General features: G+C 43.0%; 1 protein-coding gene across 1 annotated transcript; it reads right to left on the bottom strand.

The window, feature by feature from the left end:
• Nucleotides 1-9661: 9661 nt before the first annotated feature.
• On the bottom strand, nt 9662-11665 carry LOC311107030 (basic leucine zipper transcriptional factor ATF-like 3). The gene is made up of 3 exons (XM_084149482.1): nt 11425-11665; nt 11009-11119; nt 9662-10817 (listed from the first exon to the last, which is right to left on the bottom strand). Exons 1-3 carry the CDS (start codon nt 11497-11499, stop codon nt 10632-10634), a joined length of 372 nt encoding a protein of 123 aa, XP_084005608.1. The 5' UTR covers nt 11500-11665; the 3' UTR covers nt 9662-10631.
• Between the last annotated feature and the right edge of the window lie 10628 nt (nt 11666-22293).

The following is a 22293-nucleotide window of genomic DNA, read 5'->3' as shown; positions in this document are numbered from 1 at the left end:
TCCATGTGTTTTATTTGTTTTTGTGTAGTTCAGTGTTTCGTGTTCAAACATGCAAGCTAGTCATGGCTGGTGGTTTACTACTGAAGGGTGACACGCCTGTTTTATGTTCTTCAATACCTGTCTTGTTTTTCTGTTTCACCATCCATTCTTTCTATCACTTAAACATTGTTCACTAAAAGTATTTGAGTGGAATGCGAAAGATCAAATTGTATCAAGTCAGATAAAACCACACGCTGAAACCAATTAAGTACTCAATTCTATTCTGTCTGTTGATTTTTCTGTTTTTGATACTTTGTTAATAAATATATATATACTTCAAATGTTTTTGTTTCCTATTGTTTCTGGGGAAGGATTCACAACATTTTAAAACAATATTTTTTGCAAGGGATTCAATGGCATTGGTATATTGACACTACATAGTTGTACAAATATTAATAAACATGTTTAGCATCTCAGCACATTAGTTGTGTTGGTGTTCATCTGAGGACAAGCCAGGACATGTCTGCCTCTAGAAGACTCATAATATCGAGGGCAGGCCAGGCAGGGGAGAGACTGGAAGAGTGTGCCAGGCCTGCTCACTAGAGTTCAGTGGGTGTTATCTGATGAGATAGGCTGTGAAATAATGTTTCACTCAGAACACAAGTATCCCCTACTCCACTCCACCCCACTGTTGTGGTCCATATTCCATAAAAAGTAATATCACATTTTTCTGATGGTGGTTTTTGATAACTACACAACTGAGTTACTCAAGACTCATAACAGCCAAAATGCAGCCGGAATGGGGACTTCTTTATTCTTGGCACAGACTGCTATGGTAGATCACATTACTGACCGTCCAGCGGTTTTCCTGTAATGTTTCTACAGAATTTTCTTCAGTGTTCCTCTAGAACAGGGTTCTTCAATTCCGGTCCTGGAGGGCCAAAACACCTCTGTTTTTCATCCTCTCCTTCTAATCAGGGGCTAATTCAGACCTGGGACACCAGGTGAGTGCAATTAACTACCAGGTAGAAATAAAAAACAGAAGTGTTTCGGCCCTCCAGGACCGGAATTGAAGAACCCTGCTCTAGAACATGTTTGGAAAATATGTTTGTATGTAGATAATTGGTTACTCTGACACATTACCCTGAACAGAGGAAGTATGCAACACACACATTTCCATAATCTGAACATTGGATCACATTTTACATTTACATTTTAGTCATTTAGCAGACGCTCTTATCCAGAGCGACTTACAGTTAGAGTGCATACATTTTTCATACTGGCCCCCCGTGGGAAACAAACCCACAACCCTGGCGTTGCAAGCGCCATGCTCTACCAACTGAGCTACACGGGGCCCGAGAAACTGCTAGGCAACAATCCAGCTTTGCCTGATCTTCAATATTTATATTACAAGTTACATACATGAAGTCACAACACCTAAAAACTCAGTTCTCATTGTTCATCCTCCTGTTCATTAATTTGCTCTAAAGACCCATGCTTTCTGCCTATGTGATCATCCAGGTACTTGCGACGGGTGAAGCAGCTGCTCACGATTGAAACATTGAAAATTGCAAATTATGAACCACACTAAAGGCACCAGAGGTCGAATTTGGGAAAGGTTGTGAGGTGAAAAGGTCTGTGTGCTGTAATGTTCTCATATGTGTAGCACCGCACGGGATGTTTTCATTCTCTCTCTCAGAGGCTGAGGTATGTTATTATCCTGTACAGTGCCTTCAGAAAGTATTCACATCCCTTGACTTTTTCCACATTTTCTTTTGTTATAAATTGGGATTTAATTGTAATTTTTTGTCAACGATCTACACAAAATGCTCTGTAATGTCAAAGTGGACAAAAACATCTAAAAGTTCAGGCTGTAATACAAGAAAATGTGGGGAAAGTCAAGGGGTGTGAATACTTTCTGAAGGCACTGTATCTCATCATGATAACTGTTCCTTCAGCCTTGCAGCACTCAACTCATTCTCATGCCACAGATAATAAAACATGATAAAACATTTAAATCAAGTACAATTTGCAATGCTCTACAAAATATAGAACAAGAATGATTCAACCCTCACAGAAATTTCAATTACTGCAACATATTAAATCATGCAATGATAGGGAGCCCTACTTGACATCCTGACCTGCTTCCAAGATTATGAAATGGGAATGGCATTTGAAATAATCTCCAAAGGCATTTGGGATTTCTTATGTAGTACAGGATGAGAGTCATCGTAACGGGGTTCACACTGTGTCCTAAAGCTCTGGGTGATGCAAGATAAGAAACCATGCTTTCAAACAGGAAATGTACTAAGAGGCAAGCTTCTCCGACATACAGTATCATGATGTTCAGTTCATGTAGAAAAATGATGCAATAAAGTCAAATGAGAACAGCATGCACTCAACAGGAATTGTAGGTCCCTTAGTTCCACTGCTGCAGAGTTGTGTCATTGTGTTTTAATTACAGCTTAATGCCAACCACCAGGGCCAGCCCCAGGCATAAGCGTTTGCTTAGGGCCCCCGGCCGCTAGGGGGCCCCCAAACCATTTAGTTTTAGGAACTCAGTCAGGGTCTCAATTTACTGTTGAGCGTTAGAATAGTAGAATGCACAAGGCGCAATTAAAAAATGTGGTTGTGCATCAGCAGTTTTCTCTTGTTATGTCAGTAACTAACTAAGGTTTCTGTTAACATATAGACTAATATGTTATAAATTGTGTTCTTACACTGGTACAGTTATGCCCTATGAGAGATGTACAACTGCGCATGTGCGAAAATAAAGAAAGGGCATTTTCCCACGTTCTGGTTGAAACACCAACGATGAACATGTGTGTTTATTCCTCCGTTAAGTAAGCCGGTATTCCTGTCCTGAAGATGACAGCACCAACAGGTTATGGGCCCAGGAGGGAATATGGAAGCCGATGGAATAGATTATGTTTCGACGGAGATGAAAAAAACTACGAGTTATGGGAGACGAAGTTTTTGGGACACTTGCGTTTGCTAGGGCTAAAGGCCACCATATTGAGCGTGGATGAAGATGAAGAAGACGGAGAGAAAAATGAAGAAGCCTACGCCGAATTGATACAGGTTTTGGATGATAAAAGTCTTTCCCTGATAATGAGAGAAGCAGCAGATGATGGGAGAAAAGCGTTGAAGATATTGAGGGAACATTATGCAGGTAAAGGGAAGCCACGTGTGATTAGCCTCTACACTGAGCTAACTTCTCTTCAGAAAGCCAGTGACGAAAGTGTTACGGATTATATCATTCGTGCTGAGACGGCTATTACAGCACTGAGGAATGCTGAAGAGACTTTAAGTGACGGGCTGTTGATTGCAATGATTCTGAAAGGTTTGCCCGAATCATTTAAGCCGTTTGCCATCCACATAACGCAGAGTGACGAGCCGACAACTTATGGCAAGTTCAAAACCAAGTTGAGGAGCTGTGAAAGCACCGAGAAGTTTAGCGCCATTTCCACTGACGACAACGTGATGAAGGCAAGTAACATTAAAGTTAGCTGGCCAAGAGGAAGAGATAAAGGGACCGAGATAACCTGCTTCAACTGTGGCCAGAAAGGGCACAAGGCCCGGGAATGTACAGTTACTGGAGAGCACAGAGAACGGAGACAGTGGTGTAGTTTTTGCAAGCGCTCCACTCATACTGACGCAAATTGCAGACGAAAAAGAAGAGACAATGTGAAACAAGCAACAGATGCTGAAGGCCACACATTTGCATTCAAAATAAGTGACTGTCAGGTTCGTGGACTGAAACATAAAGGGCTGATGGTTGATACGGGAGCAACGTCACATATAGTCACGGACATCAGGAAGTTTAAGGAGTTTGACGAGACTTTCAAACCGGAAAAACATTCCGTGGAGCTGGCTGACGGAACAAGAACGAATGGTGTCGCGGAGAGGAGAGGTGCAGCGGAGGTTTACCTGAGAGACAACACGGGTCGTCGGGTGAAAACAACGCTGACGAAGGCGCTGTACGTGCCGTCGTTTCCACAGGACATTTTCTCTGTTAAAGCAGCGACAGCCAACGGAGCTTCAGTCAACTTTCGACAGGGGTGTAACAAGCTCATCCACAAGAACGGTACCACTTTTGACATCGAGGAGTACGATAGACTTTACTATCTTAACACTGTAAGTGATGAAAATGATGATGGCTGTCATGGGTGCTATGATATTCACACATGGCACAAAATTCTTGGCCACTGTAATTTTGAGGATGTGTCAAAGTTAGAAAATGTGACAGAGGGAATGAAAATCACAGGTAAGATTGACAAATCTACCCTCAACTGTGAAATCTGCACACAGGGAAAATTTGTTCAGAGCAGAAACAGAGAGCCTGATGAAAAGGCAAAAGCAGCTCTTGAGCTTGTGCACACTGATTTGGCTGGCCCTATTGAGCCAGAGGCGAAAGATGGGTTCAGATATACTCTAGCATTTACGGATGATTATTCAGGGGAAGTTTTTGTGTATTTCCTAAAAGCAAAAAGTGATACTGTAAAAGCTACTGAGAAGTTTATTGCTGATGTGGCCCCTTATGGGAAAATAAAGTGTGTCAGGTCAGATAATGGCACAGAGTACACAGCCAAAGAGTTCCAGTCACTGCTCAGTAAGAATGCCATAAGACATGAAACTTCAGCCCCTTACTCACCCCATCAAAATGGGACCGCTGAGAGAAATTGGAGAACACTGTTTGAAATGGCAAGATGCATGCTACTTGAGAGCAACCTACCAAAGAAATTGTGGACATATGCTGTAATGACTGCTGCAGTAATTCGCAATAGGTGTTACAATAAGCGTGTAGGACAGACTCCACACTACATGTTTACTGGGAGAAAGCCTGATCTTTCAAAGATGAAAGAATTTGGATCTGTTTGCTATGCATACAGACAGAACAAGAAAAAGTTGGACTCAAGATGTGAAAAGGGTATTTTTGTCGGGTATGATAAAAATAGTCCAGCATACCTAGTCTACTACCCAGACACTGGAAAAGTTCTTAAAAACAGATTAGTCAAGTTCGTTACAAAAGGTGTAGTCGAACGCCAAACTCAGACAGATTTGGAAATGAGTGATGATCTTCATGGGGAGAGATTTCAATCCCCCATGCCAAAAGCCAAGATGGCAGATCAAAATTCCGAAGAGACACAAGATGTGCAAATCGAGACTTCAGATAGTCAGAGTCCACGCTATCCAGACAGAGAGAGGAAGAAGCCCCAGTACTTAAAAGACTATGAGTGTAAAGTGAAGTGTGATGACCAGATACCACCTAGTGTTGACTACTGCTACAGAGTAATGTGCAATGCACCACAAACCTTCAAAGAAGCAATGATTTCACCAAAATCAGAGATTTGGGCTACTGCTATGAAGGAGGAGATGGATTCCCTTAGGGAAAATGATACATTCACATTGACCACACTGCCAGAGGGTAAAAATGCAGTGGGGGGCAGGTGGGTCTATGCGGTCAAAAACAATTCAGATGAGACTGAGACATACAAGGCAAGATATGTTGCAAAGGGATATAGTCAAGTGGCAGGAATAGACTATAAGGATACTTTTTCTCCAACTGCAAATATGACATCAGTACGTTGTTTGATGCAGCTAGCAGCTCAGTATGACTTAGAGTTACATCAGATGGATGTCAAAACAGCATATATACATGCTCCTATTGACTGTGAAGTGTACATGGAGCAACCAGAGGGTTTTGAAGTCAGGTCAGATACAGGTGAGCAACTAGTCTGCAAACTGAACAAGTCACTGTACGGCCTGAAACAGTCAGGAAGGAACTGGAACAAAATGTTGCATGATCACCTTAGTGAAAATGGTTTTACACAGAACCCAGCTGATCACTGTGTTTACAACAAACAAACTGCAACAGAAAGAATCATTTTGATAATTTGGGTCGATGATCTAATTATCGCTGCTAGTGATAGTGACTCACTCACAAGTGTAAAAGAAATGTTAAGTGAAACATTTAAGATGAAAGATCTTGGGAGGCTTAGACATTTCCTAGGCATTGATTTTACACAAAGTGAAGGGAAAATAAAGATGAGCCAAACAAGGTACATAACCAAGATACTGGAAAGGTTTGGTATGTCAGACTGTAAAACAAGGTCAACACCATGTGAACAAAAAACAAACTTTGATGGTGATGGTGAACCTATTGATTCAAAAAGGTATCGTGAAGTGATAGGCAGCTTGATATATGTTATTATTTATGACATGTACAAGACCGGATATCAGTTGGATTGTCAGCAAGCTGTCACAATACCTATCAGAACCAAAAGAGCAACACTGGATAACAGCTAAACATGTGTTGAGGTACTTGAAGGGGACAATGAATCAGGAGTTGTGTTACAAAAAGGGGGTGGAAAAACTCAACCTCGTAGCATATAGTGATGCTGATTGGGCAGCAGATCAAAGTGACAGACGAAGCATAACAGGGTATTGTTTTAGTTTAACTAAATGTGGACCTGTTATTTCATGGAGGTCTAAGAAGCAGCCAACAGTAGCTTTATCTACATGTGAAGCAGAGTACATGGCACTGGCTGCTACTACACAAGAAAGTTTGTACCTTGTACAGTTATTGGGCCAGATGGATAGTGAGTGCCAATATGCACCAGTAACAATCGTTGAAGATAACCAAGGTGCAATTGCTCTGTCAAAGAACCCAGTATGTCGTCAGAGATGTAAACATGTTGACATCAGATATCATTTCATTCGATCTGCGCTCAGTGATGGCAAAATAAGTATTGAATATTGTCCAACGGCAGACATGGTTGCAGATGTTTTGACTAAACCTGTAACGAAGTTCAAAAATGAAAAATTATTGGGTTATATGTTTGGAATGTAAACTGACATTTGTGAGATGTATAACTGTAAGCTAAATGTGTTGATAGTTAGGTTGAATACGACTTGTACAGTATAAGAGCAAGTGGGGGTGTTAACATATAGACTAATATGTTATAAATTGTGTTCTTACACTGGTACAGTTATGCCCTATGAGAGATGTACAACTGCGCATGTGCGAAAATAAAGAAAGGGCATTTTCCCGCGTTCTGGTTGAAACACCAACGATGAACATGTGTGTTTATTCCTCCGTTAAGTAAGCCGGTATTCCTGTCCTGAAGATGACAGCACCAACAGTTTCCATTCAACCTTTTTATGCCAGTAAAGTGCATGTCGGATAAAAAAATGTATTGACCAGCCTGATAGAAACAGCTAATTTTTCAGTAAACTTTCCAAATGTAGACAAAACAAAATACGCTAGACAAGGTGGGATCTTTTTGTGTCGGTAAAAGGAATTATGCGAAACATTTCTGTGGAAGTGCTTTTATGCGCAAATGTTTACATAATAACCATCATATCGAACTAAACTTGGAGTCACGAGATGGCATGTTGTGTGGTCCCCCCACTATGACTTGTCGGGAAAATATACAGTTTATTAGGCTGCAGATTAAATAAATGGTGAACTTCACAGGATGGTGAAAGTTCAAGGTGATGAGCTTGATGCTCCTTATTGAGGGTCTTATTCTGGTGACATGATCATCGATGCTTGTCTGCCTTTTGACAACTAAAAATAATCTCGCTCTTTTGTCCATAATAATCTCATCATGTAGGCTACATCATACGTGCGCTACAGTACTGTATCTGCGCCCCACGCGCTGTTGGCTAGAGCACGTGTCAATACCAAAGTGGCCAAACTCACTATATAACGCAAAATGTTTTGTGAGAAAACCTTCAGTAGAATTCAAAATGCAATGGAAATCCATTTATTCGGTACATGGGAATTTGAAATCAAAAGGTATTTTTATGTGCACTACATCATCACGCACAGCCTTTTATCTGCAACAAGTCAATTTGATAGAAACACATCTCTGGTGGGAAAATGCAGATGTTTGAATATTCCCATGAAAATCTGTGGCCAATTGGATGGAAACCTAGCAACTGACAGTCACTCAATTAGCCCATGTCAGCTTTAGATTGGTAAATTAGTCTAGCCAGCTATCTTAACTTGTAGTAATCATGGTCGAATTATCGACCAGGCACAAAGGGCACGTGTCCAGGGGCCCTGACTTCTAAGGGGCCCCATTGATTTTGTTAGTCACTCTCACTCAGATATCATATTAACATGGCATATGTAATGGAAAAATGTGTAGAATTGCAGGAAATTAGCTGTATAACTGCTAATATACATTATACATTTGAAATTCATTAGAACTTTGTCACAAAGACTGACGATATGTCACACTGGGCACTCCGTATGCCAGAGCTACGCATCTAGACAATATTCATTGGCAAACAAAATTCCTTCCTCCACCACAACTTCTCAAGTTGAGTTGGAAGGTACAGGAAATTGTACACAGTATATTCCACAAAACCATGTTTAAGTTCCTCTGAAAGTTCATGCCCCATACATGTACACAGGAACAACAATGGACAGGAAATTCATCATACTGTAAAAGTACAATATTTGTCTCTCATGGTTCAGCCACTAGAGAGCAGTAAAATGTCGAGTTTATGCTTCTTGGCTACCAGATCTGACAGCGATGGGGCACACACAGACAATAACGATCATTTTAAAATAAGTATGCTCTGTTTTTATGCCGTTAACATAAATATTTTTTCATATGAATGTAGGGTATCTACTGTATACCTGCCAATGAAGGAGAAGGAAGTGGAGGATGTGATATGCCAGTTAGGCTATACACTGAGTTATACTGAAAGTGAAGTCATGTTAACCTGAAGGTGTAAACTAATATTCTTACTGAAGAGCATAAAAAATGGCATGTGAAATACCATATTATGCCCCAAAATCTCCTGGACTGAACTGAAAGTAGTAACCTGTGTTGTGTATGGTTTATGTCCGAGTAATCTGTGCTAATTTGAAAGTTAGAATAGAAAATAACTAAGAAGTGCATGTTACTTAAATGTGGGAAATAAACCATTTTTTAAGAAGTGATCCACACAAAAGGCTTTATGATAATCACCACAATCACCCTCAAATACACTATACTGAAGTCTATAGATTCATCTGGTATGAAATCTGGCCTGCTGGCTCCTCTTCCTCTGCGGAAGCATAGTTCCCGCTCAGCCCAGTCAAAACTGTTCGCTGCTCTGGCACCCCAATGGTGGAACAAGCTCCCTCACGATGCCAGGACAGCGAAGTCACTCACCACCTTCCGGAGACATTTGAAACCCCACCTCTTTAAGGAATACCTGGGATAGGATAAAGTAATCCTTCTACCCCCCCCCCCCCCCCCCCCCCCCCTAAAAAAAAAAAAAAAAAAAAAAAGATATTGTAAAGTGGTTATCCCACTGGCTATAGGGTGAATGCACCTATTTGTAAGTCGCTCTGGATAAGAGCGTCTGCTAAATGACGTAAATGTAAATGTGAATGCTCTGCCTGTGTGGCTGAAGAGTCTTTCACTTCTCTCATTGGTCAGCCTGCATTTCTTAGAATAAGCCTTGCCAAAAACTAGGCTACTGGGAATGTATACATCAATCCACAATAACATCTAAAAGAAGCCTGCAGTCATGTCATCAAGATAGACCATAACGTACTGTAGATCATTGATGTTGACAAGAATTCCCAAAAGCGAGTTAACTATAAGTGAATGATAATGACATTTTTCAAACGGTTTCACACATTATTTGTAATGAATACTCAGGGAGAAAAAGGTGTAGATTCACGCACAGAGCGTGGCAGGTGTTTATTTCGCATTCGCAGAAGGCAGGAATCATGGTCACAAGCAGGCAATGGTCATACACCGGTAGGCAAACAAGCAGGTGAATCAAAACTAGGACTGAAGGCTATAACTGGTTCTTACAAACGAGCTAGGAAAAGGCTTAGTAGAGTCAAAACGAACAATACCTCACAAGGCACAAACAGAATGAACTGAACTAAATAAGGAGCTGATGAGATCAGGTGAGTAACTAACACAGGTGAAATCAATGAACAAAAATGAAAGACAGGGCTACGTTCAAGAACACAAAGAAACAGGGCTACGTTCAAAAACACAAGGTTGACTAAGAAAATAAATACAGAACCTTACATTATTAAAATGTATGAGAAGACATAATGAGGTTTGTGAGTGTTTACCCACATTATAGGGAAGAAACAGTGGGTAACCTCAACAATGTAATAACATGAGTTAACAAAAAAATATAATATTACTGTACATATGATATTTGGATTAAGTGATTTGATTATCTAATTTTTCAATTAAGTGTTGAAATTCATAAATGCATTGGTAATAGCCAGTGTATTACATGTTTTAGAATAGGGAATAAGGAAACCCAAAACAGGAAACCCAGATACTGGTAAACCAGTTCAAGAACACAAGTGATTAAAGGTGTGGTAACCACATTTATCAGACTCAAAGGGAGATTGTCTAATGGGAGAGGGATATGCAATGTATTTGCAATTTATTATACAAAACATTTAAAACAGGACAAGCAATTTGAACATCTGAAACAAAGTTAATTACTTCAGCCTATAATCATTTGATTACAACTTGATTCAAGCTATACAAAATAATTGACACAGGGAGTACAAAGGACAGAGGAGGACATAAATAATCTGACCTGTTAACTCTGTTTACATGTCTCCCATGTTGGTTTGTCTCTGTGGTCCTGGCGTGATATGGTGGCTATCTGGGAAGGCTGGAGAGGACCCCTACATCCCTGGGCCCTGACCCCAGGTTGGGAACACAGTGCATGATGGGACAGAGATGCTCGTGGGCCTTGAGGGCCTCAGTCAGACGCCTTTGCTCCTCATACAGAAACTGCACCTCCTTCTTCAGCCGCCTGTTCTTCTGCTCCAGACACTCATATGCCTGTATGGGACAAACTGGGCTGTTACTTTATAATCTTACTTTCCGAGTAGAATAAAATATGAATCTACTTGACTCAGAGAATAAGTGTGACATTGATAGCTGCGTTATTTCTGTCATATAAGAGAAAAGGTTAGACTATGCCAAGATAGTTGTGAGACCATAAGGAGTCTGTTTTGCACGTACAGACCCACCTTATGCAGCTCATCTGCTCTCTGTGTCTGTCTTTTTCGGCTCTTCTGCGCTGCCACCCTGTTATTTACCCTTCTTTTTAGTCTCTCGTCATCATCTTCATCACCACAGCTCTGCAGCAAAGGTACAGAATGCTACACTGTTAGTCAGAATATCACACACCGCTGCTACTCCCTCCCAGATTAAGTTTAGTGTGGTCACTCAACACAATGATGCTGATTACTATTGCATTTGTCAATCGTTTCTACAAATGTCCGGTTAATCCGCATGACATGATAAATAGGCTAGTTTCTTATTTGTATATATTTAACAAAGATTCCATTGTGATAAATTGTATAGACTGACAAAAAATATAAAAATGAATATTTGTATAAACCATTAAACGTTAGCCTACAATTTTTGTGTATTTGACACTTACCTCGCATCTTTGAAGCATAAAACTGCTTTGATCATTGATGTGCAGAAAGCCGCTAGAAATATCGCAGTCAGACATCACAGACGCAATAATACGTTTAGCCTACATAGATTATTTAAAATATGAAATGTATAAAAAAACAAGTCGCTTTTGAAAGTTTTATTTCAGGTAGCAAGTTCCAATATATAGCCTACAAAAGTGAGACGGCGTGTACGCGAGACAAACAGTTTCACTTGTTCAAAGTGCACTTGCCGCTTCATTGAAACCGTCTATATTTATTTTAAATCACGTGCTAAATAGCGTCTGACGCCCTTTTAGGGTTGAGACGAGAGCAAAGCGGCAAAAACATTTACTTGCGTTTAAAAGTGCTTGTTAAATTGTTTCAAATAGATGTAGGTTTGTTATTCAAAACAAAATATGTTTTATACATTTCCTTTACATTTTAGGCCCAGATGCTCGTTCCCACAATGTTTCAGAAAGTTTAAGAACATTTTGTAATGTTCAATCTGGCTGTTACAGCATGTATTCTTATATTCTCATAAACCTACAACAGAGGATGACCTCAACACTGTGACAAATGTTGTACAAAAAATAATACCCAAGCAAAAAAGTGGACTGTTTTAAAAAGTTATTCTATAGACAAATATACACTATACATACAGTATGCAGTTCCCATTATCCACCATGTGAGGGCGATATTGTATCACAGACTTCTGCGAACATAAACGCCATCACTTGTTTGTAATACTACAGTATTGCATCCTTCCAATCACAAATAGGAGCATAGTTGTTCCTGAGCTCTGCCTGCACTATTTTATTTTTATTTTTATTTCACCTTTATTTAACCAGGTAAGCCAGTTGAGAACAAGTTCTCATTTACAATTGCGACCTGGCCAAGATAAAGCAAAGCAGTGCGATAAAAACAACAACACAGAGTTACATATGGGGTAAAAAAAAAACATAAAGTCAAAAAAATACAACAGAAAATATATATACAGTGTGTGCAAATGTAGCAAGTTATGGAGGTAAGGCAATAAATAGGCTATAGTGCAAAATAATTACAATTAGTATTAACACTGGAATGCTAGATGTGCAAGAGATTATGTGCAAATAGAGATACTGGGGTGCAAAAGAGCAAAATAAATAACAATATAGGGATGAGGTAGTTGGGTGGGCTAATTTCAGATGGGCTGTGTACAGGTGCAGTGATCGGTACTATGGCTCTCTTGATGGGTGGTCTGGTCCTGCTAGCTGTCTTGTCCTCTCTGTTGGGCCTGCTGCTGAACACCTCACCAAACACCTCCAGGGACTTGGCTGTGGGACGCATGTTCAGCACCTGTCTCAGGCCCCTGGCCCTCTGCTGCACCACCTGGAGAGACTTTACAGCAGACAGACTTCTGTCACCAGTCACTCACAACCGTGGTCATATTTGGAACATACACTTATGTTGGATAGAAGAGGGTGTAATGAGTGTGAAATAATAGGAGACAGCTATATAGACTGTCCTGTTACCTTCATTACTGCGCTGGCTGGCTTAAACATACAAGGTACAGCGTCCAATAAGTTCATCATGACTTCTGAAAAGAGAAAGTTCACTGACTATCAAACAATTGCAATATCATGAGAACTTGGGAAGGGCATATGGGAGGATCTCTTTAGGACATTTACGTCGTTTCCGAGCCGTTTCCACAATATTCTTATCCAGCAGGTTGTAAAATGCACTGCATTCATCGTCTAAGAAGTGATATTATACTGTTGTAAAATAATTTGAAAGTCTTTCTGAATTAACTTATTTGTTTAGTGGGAATGTGGGAACTAAACATCTACATACCGTACCAACAATTGTCAATAGATTGAGCAACAAACTCTTCCATGTGCCTTGAGCTGCTTAGCTAGAATCAAAACGATCTGTGCTCACAATTACAGTAGGCTACATTTTAAATGCTTTGATATCATATGCAGCCAGCATGAATGGTTTCCCAGAAACAGCCAAGTTATGGGGTACACAGGTGCATTGAACAGATATTCTAGTTTTAGTGTAAAACATGTTTACTATCTTCAAAACAACTGATCAAAAGGGGAGAATAACGAACTCATTTCATTGTGGTTGATAGTACACAGAGATTTCATCTGTTCAATTGAAAGGCAATAGCTATCTTTGTTTATAGGCGACACATTTAGGAAATATGCCACAGAGATATGCTCACCCTTTTCCTCAGGAGCCTACTCACATGTCTGATCATCAACACGTTTTCTTGAACAGCGGTCTCGAAGTTCTAGAAATCAAGAGACCAAGTTAAACTGAGACTTAGCCATATGATGTTGCCACAAGCAGCAGGATGAACGATTAGTTACCGGAGTGTAACTCCAGTTCTATGAGTGGAGCGGAGCCCCATAGGGGAGCTCTGCTCCTAGTGGTTTACCCTCTGCCCTAAGGCAGCAACAGCCTGAAGCAAAATTATGCACACACCTGCAGCCAATGGGAGCACAGGTGTCCCTATAAGAGGGGACGCTTCCCCTCAATCAGCCTCCCGAGATATTATCTTCAGCGAGACTAGAGAGGGTCGGCAGGGCCTTAAGTCCTATGGGGCTCCGCTCCACTCATAGAACTGGAGTTACACTCCGGTAACTAATCGTTCTATATCGTGGAGCTCCGCCCCATAGGGGAGCTCTGCTCCTAGTGGTTTAAGGCGGAGCGTAGCGCTCCAAAATGTACTCCCTGCCGAGCCTAACACTTCCCATTAAAAAATGAAAAGGTCAAGCCTAGCAATGGCCGCAACCAATTCCCACAGTACTGCAACTAAAAACCCCTCCGGGCGTCACAATATACCGCGTCATCGGTTAAAGACCCGCCCCACCTAGTTCAATGGCAATGCCAATGACTAGTGGGCAGATCACCAGAATAGAAGCTACACTAATCTGTACTAGCAGATAGATGTGCCTCAATATCCTGTGAAAACACTACCGACCACTAATGGAATGACACCAAGTGTCACTCTACATTATGTACACAGTAGACCACCTCACTCACTCAATGGAATCCCAGAGATTAGTAGGCAGGAACAAAATATAAGTCATGCTAAACTGAACACTCAGATAGATGACCTCACATTCTGTCAATTCAATACATGTCTCTACTATACTGACCCTGTCAGTCAAGAGACATGCCACAAGATATGCTTTCCATCCAAAGCGGACCTGATAGAAACCTGTGTCCATCGTCCTGCTCTTTTCTCTTCTAGCTCAAGATTCCCCTTCAGCTATGCTGAGTACAATCGAGCCATAGAGATAGAAAGCCTATCTATCAAAAAACATGTTTTCCTAACCAAAGCGGACCTGATGGGAACCTTCCTATAGTCCTGCTTTATTCTCTCTTCCTGGCTCAAAATCCCCTTTCAGCTTTCCTGAGTACAGACCGAGCCAAAGAGTTAGAAAATATATCTGTCCAGAATATGTCTTCCTAACCAAAGCGGGCCTGATGAACACCCATGTCCACAGTCCTGCTTCTTTCCTCTCTTTCTTGCTCAAGATCTCCTTTCAGCCACGCTGAGTACAGATCGAGCCAAAGAGTTAGAAGGCATATCTCATAGATAGAAACAGAATATGTCTTCCTGACCAAAGCGGACCTGATGGACACCCATGTCCACAGTCCTGCTTTTTTTCCTCTCTTTCCTGCTCAAGATCTCCCTTCAGCCACGCTGAGTACAGATCGAGCCAAAGAGTTAGAAGACATATCTAATAGATAGAAACTGATAAAAGGAGACGGTGTCGACCATGACGCTGCTCTACAAATATCCTCTACCCCTGTTCCTCTGAAGAGGGCAGTAGAAGCTGCTACTCCACGAGTGGAGTGAGCTCTGATACCCTGAGGCAGTTGTCGCCCCGCTGCCTCGTAAGCTGTCTCAATACCTTCACAAAGCCAATGAGACAATCGCTGTTTTGAAAGTGGTCTACCTAATGCAGCCGCACCGTGACACACAAACAGCTGAGGCGATGACCTAATCGCTGCTGTGCGCTCAACGTAACACGCCAAAGCGCGCACTGGGCACAGACAATGAAGCTTATCCTCACTCCTCTCCCCATGAGGAGGGGGAGAAAAAGCCCACAACTCCACGGTCTGTGATCTATATGCACTGTTAATAACCTTCGGCACAAACGCCGGGTTAGGACGTAACACCGCTCTACTCAGATCGCCATTAATGGCAAGGCAGTCGGGTCTCGTCGACAGGGCACACAAATCACTGACACGCTTAGAGGTAGTCAAGGCGAGCAACAGCGCCGTCTTGATAGACAGCATCTTGAGGGGTATTTGATTCAATGGCTCGAACGGCGACTTACATAGCGCTTCGAGTACCAAGGCCAAATCCCACTGGGGCAGCGTGGCTCTAGGCATTGGCCTAAGCCGCCGCGTTCCCAATAAGAAACGTTTCACTAAAGGATGGCTGAACACGTTCGTTCCGCCAAACCCCTCATGACCAGCTGAAATTGCAGCTGCAAACACTTTAATGGTGGAGGGCGATTTCTGCTTATCAAACATAAACTGCAGAAAAGAGAGCACACTCTCAACCTGACAGTTCATGGGGTCCACACCTTGTGTGTCACACCATCGTGAAAAAACGTTCCATCTGCTGGTATACATCCTAGAAGTGGAACCGGCTCGTGCACCTTGTATGGTTCTGATCACTGCATCAGATAACCCACGGCGCCTCAACCTGTCCCATTCAGGAACCAAGCCTTCAGTGGTTGGCCGATTATGGGCCACTGCCCTATCGAGCCTCCCGCCTGGGTCAACGCGTCCCGTCGATGTGGAATTGGCCAAGGTGGCGCAATCAACATCTGACTCATCTCCGCAAACCACGGAGCCCCCGGGCGATCGGGCGCTATCAGTATCACTGACAGCCCCTCTGACCTCACGCTGGCTAGCAGTGGGAGAATGCAAGACAGCGGAGGGAATGCATACAGGAGAACTTTCGGCCATGGGTAGTGCGCGAATGCGTCTCTTCCCAGTGGTGGCTCGTCCTGTTCCCTCAGAGAAAACCATAGGGGACATTGCGCGTTCACGTGTGACGCGAACAGATCCACCTCGGCTCTCCCGAACTGTTCCCAAATTTGGAGAACAATGTCCGGATGCAGACACCACTCGTCGTCTCGAAGACCCCCTCTTGACATGAGGTCTGCTCCTACGTTCAAGTAGCCCGGAATGTGTGCTGCTCTCAACGAGCGAAGGTGCTTGTGAGCCCACAGCCACAATTCCTCTGCCGCCCTGTGGAGGGCAGGTGACCTGACCCCCCCCTGGCGATTTATGTGAGCTACTGTGGTCCGGTTGTCTGACCAGACCAGCACATCGCAACCCCGAAGGGTAGGCGCGAAGTGGGTCAGAACCAGTCGAACCGTTTCCAACTCCAAGAGGTTTATGTGACGACCTGATTGAGGCCATGCACCTCCTATCGCTTGAGTCTGACATGTCCCTCCCCATCCAGTCAGAGAAGCATCTGTAAATACTGGAATGTAGGATGACACCTTGCCCATCGGGACTCCATGCGTGAGAACGCTCGGATTCCTCCAATAGTCCAGGTCTGCTCTTAGCGAGAGAGGAACCACCACCAACCGATGACGTTGACGCACTGGGTCTAGTCTTAGTTGGGCGAACCATCGCTGTATTCTGCGCATGTGCAGAAGTCCCAGCGGGACCACAGAGTGGGCTGACGACATGAGACCCAAAAGTGACATGATCGACAATGCCGTCACTGTGTGATTCGGACGACACTTCCTCAGGGCTAGCAACAATGCTACCCTTCGAGGGTCCGAAATTCGAGCCCTCATCATTACAGTGTCTAGCTGTAGCCCCAGGTAGACAATCTGATGACTGGGCCAGGGTGCGCTCTTTTTCCAATTCACAGCGAACCCCAGACGCGTGAGATGAATCACTGTCTGTGTTGTGTGAGTGAACGCCAGCTCTGCTGACGGGGCGAGAACCAGCAGGTGTCTAGGTAGGCTAATAGCCTTATCCCTTGACGACGCAGCGGCTCCAATGCCGCCTCCACACATTTGGAAAACGTTCGAGGTGCCAGGGCGTACCCGAATGGCATCCTCGTGAACTCGTACGCCACCCCTTGAAAGGCGAACCGCAGAAACTTCCTGTGACGCGATTGTATCGGCACATGGAAGTACGCGTCCTTTAGGTCTATGCTTGTACAAAAGTCTCCTTTCTGGACACATTCCAGTAGACGTTTTGTCATCAGCATTCGGAAGGATCATTTGGTTATGCTCTCGTTGAGAGTGCGTAAATCCAAAATCGGCCTCACTCCCCCCGTCTTTTTGGGCACTAGGAAATAAGGCGAATATAGCCCTTTGTTCCTTTGCTCCCGGGGAACTACTGTGACTGCCTCCTTCGCCAAAAGTTCCGTAATCTCTGACATCAGAGCGGCCACTTTGTCTGGCGTTGTCATCACCGTCTCCACCACTCCCCTGAACGGGGGTGGGGTTCGATGGAATTGGAGGGCATAACCCTTCTGCAACGTCTGTTCTAGCCAGCGTGAGAGGGTACAGCTTCGTTGCCACTGCCAGCAATGCAGAGAAAGCGGGCGCGCACGAAGCTGTGGTGCATCCAGTAGGAAGGACCTGTATTCCTCTATGGCCCTCGCCGCCGCTATTCCCCGGCACTGGGTTGGTGGAATAGCCCAAGGCGGGCCCCCCTCGAAAGGGAGAGGAAACATCAGCTCGTTCTGAGAGAATCGGAGGCCTTGATAAGTCAGTTACGTCTGTAACTCTAGTATTCCGGCCCTCCGTGAACGCAGCACGGTTTTGAGCTGCACTGACTGAGGTATTAACCTGAGACAGAGCGCCCTCCCCGGATAGCAATTGCGTCATCATGTCATTGTCTGACTGAGACTGCTGCTTGCCATGAGATCCGTCCACTGCAGTACTCAACAGAGTCTGGAAAGTGTGGTCTCTAACTGGTACCACAAGGTGAACGTCGCACGGGTCTGAACTGCGCTGGCTGAGGCGTTAGCCTGAAGCAAGGCGTCATTCCCAGTTAGCGGCTGCGTCATCATGTCATATTTAGACTGAGACAACTGCCTGCTATGTGAGACCTTTACTACAGAGCTCCTAGGAGTCTGTAGTAAAATATCTTTATTAGGTGAGCTAAGGCTACGCCTTGCTACCTTTTTCTCCTTCCTCTCATGAGTGTATTCAACTACGCACCCTTGGTGGGTTGAGCTACACTCAGGATGGTGAGAGAAATTCATAGGACGTGAAGTACTCTGCAATGTGTCATGGAAGACAGGCCCTTTTGTGACAATGTCAGTGAGAGCCAGCTCTTTATTCACACAACAACAACAAACCTTCCTTGGACGTAGGAATGGTGTCTAAGGGAGCTGGCTCTTCTCACTATGACAGGTTGTTATGATATGGACATATGCCTGGCAACAGGGGTGCATCAACGGATAGGCTGAGTAAGTCTAAACCACGCTCAAGTCTTTACTCTGATTGGCCAGCAGAGAGGTGGGAAACTCTCTCTGTCAGAATATTTGAGCAAGATCCTAGAACAATGGATTAGTTCTCTGAAGTGCCCTGCGAGGTATTTCAAAGAGCCCGTATATACGAAACATCATATTTACCATTGAAGGTTTTTGCATTAATTAAAATAACTAGTATATCTTAGAAGTCGTGTTGACCTCTTTTGTTCCTAATGCCAGATTTGAATTGACGCAACTTTGACAGTAACTAACGTATTTTGACATAATGCTTGCAGAGCTGTCTTTAATGAGAGTTTGAATCTGAGCTTCCTGGGTGTTAGAAAGGAGATCTATCATACTCATCATCGACATCTCTAATGCACCATTAACTTAGCTAGTTTACTAAAGTAATATGTACAGCACCAGTCAAAAGTTTGGACACACCTACTCATTCAAGGGTTTTTCTTAATTTTTACTATTTTCTACATTGTAGAATAATAGTGAAGACATCAAAACTATGAAATAACACACATGGAATCATGTAGTAACCAAAAAAGTGTTAAACAAATCAAAATATATTTTACATTTGAGATTCCTCAAATAGCCAACCTTTGCCTTGATGACAGCTTTGCACACACTTGGCATTCTCTCAACCAGCTACACCTGGAATGCGTTTCCAATAGTCTTGAAGGTGTTCCCAAATATGCTGAGCACTTGTTGGCTCCTTTTCCTTTACTCTGCCATCCGACTCATCACAAACTATCTCAATTGGGTTGAGGTCGGGGGATTGTGTAGGCCAGGTCATCTGATGCAGCAGTCCATCACTCTCCTTCTTGGTAAAATAGCCCTTACACATCCTGGAGGTGTGTTGGGTCATTGTCCTGTTGAAAAACAAATGATAGTCCCACTAAGCCCAAACCAGATGGGATGGCGTATCGCTGCAGAATGTGCCTTGAATTCTAAATAAATCACAGACAGTGTCACCAGCAAAGCACCCCCACCCCATAACACCTCCTCCTCCATGCTTTACGGCGGGAACTACACATGCAGAGATCATCCGTTCACCCACACCGCGTCTCACAAAGACACGGCAGTTGGAACCAAAAATCTCAAATTTGGACTCCAGACCAAAGGACACATTTCTACTGGTCTAATGTCCATTGCTCGTGTTTTTGGGCCCAAGCAGATCTCTTATTATTATCGGTGTCCTTTAGTAGTAGTTTCTTTGTAGCAATTCAATTCACACAGTCCCCTCTGAACAGTTGATGTTGAGATGTGTCTGTGACTTGAACTCTGCAAAGCATTTATTTGAGCTGCAATTTCTTAGACTGGTAACTGTAATGAACTTGTCCTCTGAAGCAGAGGTAACTCTGGGTCTTCCATTCCTGTGGTGGTCCTCATGAGAGCTAGTTTCATCATAGCGCTTGATGGTTTTTGCAACTGCACTTGAAGAAACTTTCAAAGTTCTTGAAATGTTCCGTATTGACTGTCCTTCATGTCTTAAAGTCACGATGGACTGTCGTTTCTCTTTGCTTATTTGAGCTGTTCTTGCCATAATATGGACTTGGTCTTTTACGAAATAGGGCTACCTTCTGTATATCCCCCCTACCTTGTCACAACACAACTGATTGGCTCAAACGCATTAAGAAGGAAAATAATTCCACAAATTAATTTTTAAGAAGGCACACCTGTTAATTGAAATGCATTCCAGGTGACTACCTCATGAAGCTGGTTGAGAGAATGCCAAGAGTGGGCAAAGCTGTCATCAAGGCAAAGGGGGGCTATTTGAAGAATCTCAAATTCACTTTTTTGGTTACCACATGATTCCACATGTGTTATTTCATAGTTTTGATGTCTTCACTAATATTCTACAATGTAGAAAATAGTAAAAATAAAGAAAATCTCTTGAATCAGTAGGTGTGTCCAAACTTTTGACTGGTAGTGTACATATCAAGCTGTATTTTGATTTGTCTTTTGTAAGCAAGCTTTATATCTATATCTTCCAAAAAACACTAACTGGCTAGATAACTGTTAGCTAGCTAGCTAACATTAGTCAAATGGTGGGGCGGGCAGTCTCGCAACTCGGAAGCGTGAAAAATGGTCAGAGACAGAGATTTGTATATAATGACGAGATGCTAATGCACGTGTCAAACTCATTCCACGGAGGGTCGAGTGTCTGCGGTTTTTAGCTCCACCCTTGTACTTGATTGATGAATTAAGGTCACTAATTCGTTTCCCCTCACCTGATTGTCTAGGTCTTAATTGAAAGGAAAAAAAACAAAAACTTGCAGATACTCGGCCCTCCGTGGAATGAGTTTGACACCCCTGTGCTAATGTCGCCACCCTAACAATGGGAGTTGTTGTCCTAAATGCGGGAAGGCAGACAACAAACTTAGGTCCAAAATAAACCCATAGAAACGCATTGGGCTTATTTTGGACAGATTTTGGCGAGAGTGAAACCTTTCGCTTCGCCTCTTCCTCTCTGTCAGAGCAAAGCAAAAGTTTAACCCATTCATAGATGCTAATTACCTTTAGCGCCTATTGAGGATAGTATCTTCTGGCCGGGGAAGTTTTGATAAGAGCCCCGATGCTTGTTCTGAACGTTAAAATGGATCGCTTGCGGTACGGTTTTGGAAACATAAGGAACATATATTTTATATCGGCGAGAAATAAACAAACAAAAAGAAAGTTAAATTACTATACACCTTTTATAGGGTTAGGGTTCCCACACAGCCATATCGCCATGTTACAGCGCTTGTTTACAGAAGATAGACCGAAGACATAGGCGGCCACCTGTGCTAATTAGCTATCTAGCGTGCTCTAAACACCTGTGTGTAAGCGTAACTGGGGAGGAAGTGTAGTTCGTCAACTGGAGGCACACACAGGATATGGATCTGTGCAAAACTGCTACAGTGTATCTTTTGTATTTGAAATATCTTTCTTGCTGATATGAAAGATAAGGGGAATATCAGCATAAGTTTAGAAAACCATTTTGCAAGCGATGGTTAATGACCTTTCTAAACATTAAAACACAGCGTAGGAATTGGGGGATTTTGAGAGCTAAGCAAAAGTTGCAGACAGCTGATTATGCCTTTAGGGATAGTTGTTAAGGCTATGGTTCAACCCAGCACTCAGAGAAACCAACACGACAAAGGGAGTGGAAGAAACAAAAATATTTTAATAAAAGTTCAAATTGTCTTAGTCCAAAAACAACTGAAGTAAAGGAACAGAGTGGGCTAGTCGGCTCCGGAGGAAGGAGAGGCTGAGGCAGGCAGGCAGGCAGGCAGACCGACAGGCAGGAAGGCAGGCAGGTTGGGAGGTATGTCTGAACTGAAGACAAAACAAACGACAGGTTAAGGAGAGTGGAGAGCCAGGCTGAAGACAAAGACAAAATAACTTTACTGGTGAGCCA

The sequence above is a fragment of the Coregonus lavaretus genome, assembly GCF_964263955.1.
Source record: "Coregonus lavaretus genome assembly, chromosome: 31".
Lineage (NCBI taxonomy): Eukaryota > Metazoa > Chordata > Actinopteri > Salmoniformes > Salmonidae > Coregonus > Coregonus lavaretus.
The sequence above is the reverse complement of the archived record's forward strand: the minus strand, read 5'-3'. Positions and strand labels throughout refer to the sequence as shown.